The sequence below is a fragment of the Gekko japonicus genome, unplaced genomic scaffold, assembly GCF_001447785.1.
Source record: "Gekko japonicus isolate JY-2015 unplaced genomic scaffold, Gekko_japonicus_V1.1 scaffold4890, whole genome shotgun sequence".
Classification (NCBI taxonomy): Eukaryota; Metazoa; Chordata; class Lepidosauria; order Squamata; family Gekkonidae; genus Gekko; species Gekko japonicus.
Window position 1 is genome coordinate 33,996 of NW_015171035.1, and position 8,610 is coordinate 42,605.

At 41.7% G+C, this 8,610-nt stretch overlaps 1 protein-coding gene across 1 annotated transcript; it reads right to left on the reverse strand.

Annotated features, from left to right (window-relative positions):
• Positions 1 to 2,477: 2,477 nt before the first annotated feature.
• Positions 2,478 to 3,530, reverse strand: LOC107117010 (prolactin-releasing peptide receptor-like). Its single transcript, XM_015419042.1, has one exon. The coding sequence runs from the start codon at positions 3,528 to 3,530 to the stop codon at positions 2,478 to 2,480; it is 1,053 nt and encodes a 350-aa protein (XP_015274528.1).
• Positions 3,531 to 8,610: the final 5,080 nt, after the last annotated feature.

Below are 8,610 nucleotides of genomic sequence, written 5' to 3' on the forward strand. Positions count from 1 at the left end.
AGAAGCGCAGCTTCATGTTCCAACACAATAGTGGGCGATGATCCTAGGACGGACCTATCGACCACCTCGGATCCAGCGCCCAACCTGTGGTGATTAGGCACCTTGTAAATAGCCTATCATGGGTGGTGGTGTGTGGGTGTGTGTGGGGTGCTTGGGAGATATAAGCAGGGCTTTGGCCCTGCAAGTTTGTCTTTTGTTTTGCCAATAAACTATGAGCTGATCACTTACACGCGTCCTGGAGTTGGCAACACTCCTTCCCACCCAATAGCCAACCTACCTTTATCTGCTCCTCTGTCCTAAGCTTTCCCTCCCCCCCCAGCAGCCTCTACCTACAAAACTGGGGTCCAGCTGTGTGGTCCCAGCCACTGAGCCAGGATCACTTGCATGGTAAGGAGCCCTCAAGGATTTGTGGGGTGGCACCTCATTTTCCCCAGTATCTCCCTACCCACCCTATTTCCTTTTTCCCTCCTCCTGGCAACCCCCATATCTGCTCCCTTTTACCTGCCTCATTCTCTCCTAAGCCATTCACCAACTTACCTTTTATTTTCCTCCCATTTTCCTCCCATTTTCGGCTATATTTATTATTTATTTACTTCATTTATACCCCATGTGTCTCCACAGTGAGGACCAAAGCAGCTTACATTACTCTCCTCTCCTTTTTATTTGCACAAAATCCCTATGAAGTAGGTTAAGCTGAAAGTGTGTGACCAGTCCCAATCACCCAGTGAGCTTCCATAGCAAAATATGGATTTGAACCTGGGTCTCCAGACCCTACGCTTAACTGCTACACCACACTGGCTTTCATATGGTGGCTGTTGTTGAATGGTAGCAAGCAGTCAGGCCCAGTTGAGTCATGCAAGTAGGGTGGTATCAAGTCACCTAGAGGTTGCCTCCAGTCCTAGGGTTGCCAATCTCCAGGTGGGACCTGGGGATCTTCCAGAATTACAACTGAACTCCAGATGACAGAGATCTGTCCCCCTAGAGAAAATGTCTGTTTTTGAGAGTGGAGTCTATGGCACTATATTCAGCTGAGACCTCTTCCCTCACCAATCCCTGCCCTCCCCAGACTGTACCCCAAAATCTCCAGGAATTTCCCAGCCTGGAGCTGGAAACCCTAGGCCTGGCCCCTATGAGACCACCCTAAAAGGCCACATATAGGTCTGGAAAGGACCCTGTCCTCTCACCTTGCCTTTTTACTCACAGAAACCCAGTTTGAAATACTGTGGTTGCCTAGCAACCACCACCAGTGTTCCCTCTAAGCTGAGTTAGTGTGAGCTAGCTCACAGTCTTTTAGCCTCTGGCTCACACATTTTTGTCTTCGTTCAGGAAGGATGGATCCAGAGCAAACTAATTTATGCAGTAACCAAATCACCTGCTCACAACCTTAATGCCAGGAGCTCACAAAGTAGAATTTTTGCTCACAGGACTCCATAGCTTTGAGGGAACACCACTAAGAGAACCCGTTGCTTAAAGCTAAAGAAGCTCCTTTTAAAAAAATTTTAAAGCTGCCCAATGCATTTTTTTAAGATTTCACATTTTTCTGTAAACCTGGGGCCCTCTTCCAGTTTGTAGAGAGATGTGTCTTGCCCAATCACAGGTCCAGTGACCAGATTTAAGTACCCAAATGAAATTATATATTTCAGCACATCACAATCTATCATTGTGACATGTCCTGACAATAATGAAGATACAATGTCACACTATTGTTCCAATAGATAAAACTATGCATTCTTAGAATCATGTAACACTGAGAATAATGAAAATGTATTCTAATATGGAGTAAAACTTGTATATTCTTCCACTTATGAGAGAAACTGTTAATGTGTGAATTGGGGGCGGGGGGAGAAGGAGGAAGTAGACAGAATTCTAACTTTAATATTTTCAAGGAATCATAAATTGTGAAAATACTGTGTTAAATATTTCAGGTGTCTGTGAAAGCATACAAAATGTAGCTGACATTGTTCTCACAATATGTATCTTAAAATGTTGACATTTTACTGGGGTTTTCTGACACCTGTCCAAGTATGCCTCTGTAATTCAACATACACATAACTTTAGATTATCAGAGCTTTAAATACATATATTAGATCTTAATTACATTCACACCTCTTCTAAACAAAGTTTTTCTACGTCATACCAAGAAATACATTTCTTGTACCTGCACATTGACACTAAAATACTATTTATACAGAATGCTTTTAAGGACCAAAAGTGAAAATGATTTTAAATACCAAACTCCAAATGCCTTTTCTTTTTCAGATTGAGTCTTTCCAAGGAATCCATCTACAAATCAGACTGTAAATTTGTGTTACAAGTAAGCATGGTTAAGACCAATCCATAATAAGCAAAGAAGGTCTCAGTTTTGCCCAGTGTGGAAGTCATCATGACCACTGTCTGCTATTTGCAACTTTGAATCATTTTGCTCATAGACATTAAGGGTTCAATGAGAATTGCATGACCACATACAGGACAGCTGCTCAGATAACAATGCTAACAGTTACACTTTGCCCAGCAGGAACTATTTTCCTATGCCAAGCAAGTAATTTTTTAAGCTCTTCCCTAAAGCTATCATGTAGCCAGGCATAAATGAAGGGGTTGTAGCATGCAGAACTCATGGCAAACCAATGGCAAAACAGCTGGACCAGACTGAAATAATAAGAATCAATAGCACTAATGTTAATGTCCCGAATAAGGTTGAAGGTGTGAAGGGGAAGCCAGCACACCCCAAAGACCACCACCACCATAACCAAGAGACAAAATGTCTTTTTTCTCCTAGCTCTGTCCCAGTCAGCCTGATTCTGAGTCATGCTACCTGGCATGACCCTGTTCTTTAGCTTGAGAGAAATCTTGATGTAGGATACCACGATGGCCAGCAAAGGGAAGAGGTAGGTGATGAGCAGCAAGCACATAGCATAGGTTTGCCTCTGACGCTCTTGGTCCCCCCAGAACTCTTCACACAGTGTGACTCCCTGTTGACCCAGCTCCACATAATAGGTATGTGCCATGGCTGGCAGTGCCAAGCAGCAGGAGAGAATCCAGATGAAGAGAATCATGTAGGCACTGAGCTGCAAAGACACACGGCGTCTTAGTGGGTGCACAATGACAATGTACCGATCCACAGCAATGGTGGCCAAGGTGAAGATGGAGACATAGACTGTGACAGGCTGCATGAAGTACACAAAGTAGCACATACTGCTGCCGAAAATCCAGCCACGAGGCTCAAAAATGTAGGCAAGAGTGAGTGGGACGCAGGTGGCACACATGGCCACATCAGAAAGAGCAAGGTTCCCGATGAGGAAGTTGGTGACATTGTGCATCTTCTTTACACGCAGGATGACATGAACCAGAAGGCAGTTGCCTACCATCCCAACAACTACCACACCTGTGTACATCAAAATGATCAGCAACTTTAGCTGTTGTACCAGCTGCAAGCCATGGAAAACCATGAAGGTCCCATTCATAGGAGAGCTGTGGGCCACTGATGTGTAGTTGGTGGGAATGGTGCCAGAACCTTCCAAAACTTCAGCCATTTGGCCTGTAGGATAATAAACCAGAGATTTTAGTGAACCCTTTGTGCATAAACTGATGGGTGTAGATTACAAAATACCTATAACTCAACATATTACAGTCCCTGCATCTTTAACCCAGATATAAGTAATACTAATTTGTTACAAGGGGAAATTTACATAACTGAAAATATACACTTAAGAATACATATTCATTTGTAAATTATTAGAGGCTAGTTCCTCTGATTTGGCAGTGGAAGGTGCTGATGGTTATGAGACCCTGAGAAAGCTTATTCCCACATTTGCAGGACTCACATGGTCAAAAAACCACATGGATGCAGTTTGTGCCTCTACCATGAAATGTTTCCCTCTTTTTCCTCCTCACCTGCAAGGCTGTTCCATAGGGTCCCATATTTCCAGGGCTAAAAATAATTGCAGGGAGAAGGAGATCACAGGAAAGATCTAGAGTCTATGCACCTGGAGATTATAGGACCCAACCCAGTGAGACTGCAATATTTCAAGTTTAAGAGAAAAGGAAGACTAAAATACATTTTAAAATATATAGTTTAAAAGTTGAGGGTCAGTACGCAAAAAAAGAGCAAGAGTAAGCTGAGGAGTCCAATGCGTGCACTCCTCCAATCAATAAAAACTCTACTCAGATTACTGGTGGCTTGGGGGTGGGGTCTAATAAATGCCTACACATTTAACAGTATTTCTATGAACCAGAAAAACCTGAAATGTTATATTTAAAGGAATGGACCTGAGATTTTTCAGGAAGCTGGAATCCAGGCAGATGTGACATTATCAGATCCCCTTCTTCTCACTATATGCTTGCTAGTCTTGGGGCCCAAACTGAGACAAGCTAAGTGCAATACTCAGTGACATGGACTGCAATAACTGGATTCTTTAGGGTCAAAAATCTAGTTATCAGTCATTGCACATTGTTTCCCCCTTTATCATTCTTTGTTAAGCTACTCTCCCCACATTGCACATTCTGCATCCTGACTCTACTCACTATATTAATGTTTCCATGTCCCTCACTGTATAATAAACTAAACATTCAGGGTAAACATAGAAATTGACTGCAGAAGAATATATATTAGAGTGTAATGGAACAATGAAAACATTGATGTGAAGCTGGGAAAACTATTTAGACCCAGCAGCCATACAAATGCATCTACTGGAGAGGGGGGAGGCTGGAAGAAACAGAAGTGACCACACACGATAATTTAAGTTTCTTCTAGAGTTGTCAAAATCAGAGGTCTAATTAAATTAAAGAGAGAGGATGACACATAAAAGAAAAAAGCAAATTGAGTCCCTCTTAGAGGAACTCCGGAACTAAACCATTGATAAAATAAGCCTATCCGCCCCAGAACAGCCAAAATAAATGAAATAATAATGAGAGACAGGATTACACTGAGACACAAAGATGCATGCAGTTTAAACATGCAGTAACAACAGAGAGCATCAGACATGGAACAAGTGGGATTTACAATAGCTACAATATTTTTCCCTTACCTTTATTCAGATAAGCTGTGTTACTCAGTATAAGGAAGAGACAGTCCTTGATCTGGCATCATTGTCTCTCTGAGCCAATATGCTGCACCCAGCTTGTGAAACCGGTGAAACTGTTTGGTTTTCAAGAGTTTAAAGGGACAGAGACAGATTTTTCTAGCGTGCCAGGACACCCTCCTCCCCTTTCTCAGTTTAATCTGCAAATGGCAAGAGGGGTCATTGAGACCCTTCCCAAGCTCCTTGCCTATTAATTTTATATGCATCTGCTTTTATCCAAGTTTACACCTCTGATACAAGACAACACATGCATGAAGCATCTCTGCCTCCCATTTCCTCTCTCCATATGCGTGACTCTAAACACAGAGAGATGTACAAACAGAAGCATGTATAATTTTGAAAATATTGTCATTTTGGAGGTTAAGAAAATGAACCCAATGAAATTCATTTTGATCTGTCAGTCCCCAAGGCTGCGGGCGGGCAGCATCTTAGGGAACAATTGCTGATAACTATAGTAGTAAACTTGTTGGGAGACTATTTCTGCAGGAAGCAATGTCAGTGCTCTCCATGGTGCTGAAACAATCACTGAACTATTTTACAGCTATTCAACACTTCCAAGAGTTATTTGGATAAGAACTGCTGACGGTTTGCAATGTATTTAGGTTATATTTATTTATTTATTATATTTATACCCCGCCCATCCTGCAAACAGGCTCAAGGCGGCTAACAAAGCGGTACAATGTACCTGATTGGCATAACCATAAACATTTAAAACTACATTTAAAAATATGCTTAGATGATAAGACTAGGGAACATTAGATGACAAGACTAGGGAACCAAAGAACCATTAAATGGTGGGGTCCAGTGATCCCTCAGCAAAAATACTCATGGTCATTGGTCTTCCTGCTTTCCCCTCCCCCAGCAGCTGTTTTGGGCCCCAGGAAATTTTATTCCTGAGGCTGTGGGATCCATATGCATTAAATACCATGTAGATCAGAAGGCTGCAGTGGTGAAAGTGGTGAAAATATTCCCTCCTGCATGAGCTCCACTGACAGAAGGGGAAGGAAGAGGAAGAAGAGAGCAATTTCATCCCATTCCCACTCCACACTGAAGGCTCCCAACTAACATGGCTATTAAACCATATGGGTCCTACAACCTTAAGAATAAACTATCCTGGGGCTGTTCAGGAGAGGGGAAAGCCAGGAAGACTGGGGATCCTTGCAGAGGCCTCACACAGTCCTTGCACTGAATCCAAATTATAATATAATTGACTAGAAAATATCTTTATATTATCATTCTAGAAACAAATGTCTTCTCTCAGGTATATGATCCTTTGTTAAGCTTAGAGTATAACATAAAGAAAAATAATCTTATGTTAAATTGAATAAAAATCTGGATTATGAAATGGAGGAAAACATCTGGAAACAGATATTCACACATGATTCCTCATTCTCAGTTAGCCTCCTGTTTAAGGAGAACATAATGGGGAAATTGCATAAGTAGCATTTATCCCCTTTGAGGCTAGGAAAAATATAGATATTTGGATGGTAGTGTTGGCATTGTAAATCCCCAAAAGCAAACTCTTTTCACATGTGGTAGACATGTAAATGAGCAAACCAGTTTTGGAATATGGTAACCGCCCTCCTAAAGCAAGACTTGGGAACTGTAGTCTGAGAGTTTGTTGTTGAAATTCATGCCAATGATCCAAAAGTACCTGCAAGGAATCACTTTAAATTTATCAACTGCAGCTAGGCAGACTTTTGCTAAAATGTGGAAACAAGGAGCCTCCTCAAAGATATAGGACTGGCTAAAGAAAGGGAGGGCAGAGCTTTTTGTGATGGTATCAGCACCTTTTTCAGGGCTCTCCAGAATCCTGATCCTCATGTGCCATCCTGGGTGGATCCTCAGGAACAGGCTAGCAGGGATCTGCAGAGGGAAGGGAGAACTGGTGGAAATAGGTGCCATCTTATATAAGACCACAGGAACCTTTTCTAACAAACAAAAAGCACTGGGTAAGGACATTTATTTTTAATTGAACCTACTGCCTTTCTGAAAAAAAATATAGATGTGACAAGAATAGATTAATCATGGTCTGTGGCCCCAGGTCAAATTGAATTAGCTAAGACAGAGAAGTAAGCTTGGTAAGCATTAGAAACAATCTAAAAGAGGAAGGGAAAATTTCTGTATGGAGCCTAAGTTATAACCAAGTATGAAATGTCAAACAGTACTACATCTGTTTTCTTCACATGGGAGCCTCCTCCCAAATTCTGTTTCTGGGGGTCAGGGAACCATCCTTAATACTATAAGGGCAAAAGGAGGGCTTACAGCGGGATTAGTGAAAATTTCCCCTTCTCATCTGCTGATGGAAGTACCATTCTGCCACTGGAAATGTAGTGCAGAAACAAAATGCATGTGTTTTTTTGAAGTGAATCTGTTAATGCCCTGTATCTTCTCTTCAACTGAAGGGTTTTAATTGTATTTTAAAGTTCCATCACTGTGCAGATGGAAACATACTTTTGCATTAGAGATGCTTGAGCACTCATCCTGCTCACCAGCCACAAGCAGGAAGCCAAGCATTCAGTGAGCTGTTCGTAGGTGTCTAAATAAATTTCACATGTCCCTGTTTCATGCAATTAGACCACTTTCTCCCATATAGTGGAAAGCATAGTTGTCAACCTCCATCTGAACTACATGCCACAGGTCTGCAGTTAATTTTAAAAAATGAAATCACCACAATTACACCATAATACTATTTCTATCATTAGACAATACTCTTGGTTTTATGAGCACTAATCAATTCAAACAAAAAAACAAGGGACATATACTCCAGTTATGTAAGTAAACAGAGGGAGAAGTGATCTAAGGTCACCAATTACAGCACTTTATTGTAGCAGCTTCCACTCTCATCCCTACCCTTCAGCCACTCAACTTTAAAAATCACCTTAAAAATCACCCCCCAAAAGGGAGAAAACCTTCTACTTCTATTGAGCCGAGCCTGAGATCTGGTTACCTTACATCATCCAAATTGAGCAGCGTGCTGAACAGCTTGTCTGCCATGTAGCAGCCATTATGGTAAAGTTTCATTTCCCTATCCCCTGCAGCTGCTTTTCTGCCTATGCAACAGGTGAAACTGATTATCACCCCAGGATCATGGATGGCTGAGTCAGGTAATGTAATGATGGGGGCAGCTACCATTCAATTAAGGCTGTGCAAAAATGCTCATTCATGTTAATAACATGGACTAAACTGAACACCAAACTGCAAACCTTTTAAAAATAACTGTACTCATTTATAAGTGTTTTGCATGCAGTTTTGTTCTAGTGCATGTATGGGAACAGAACTCAAAAGAATCTGAAAGACTCCCCCTGATGAAGCTGCATGCAAAACACGTAGGGGTTGTATAATTACTAATTACTAGGAATAAGGCCCGTTATGGAAATAAATACAACAAGCTCTAAAAAGAGACTCAGGGTGAGTGCTGTGGCAACCTCAGCAAGGTATAATGACACCGAGGAACTGATCTCCAGAGGAACTGATCTCTGCCACCTGAAGAGCAGTTGTAATTCTGAGTGATCTCCAGCTCTCACCTGGA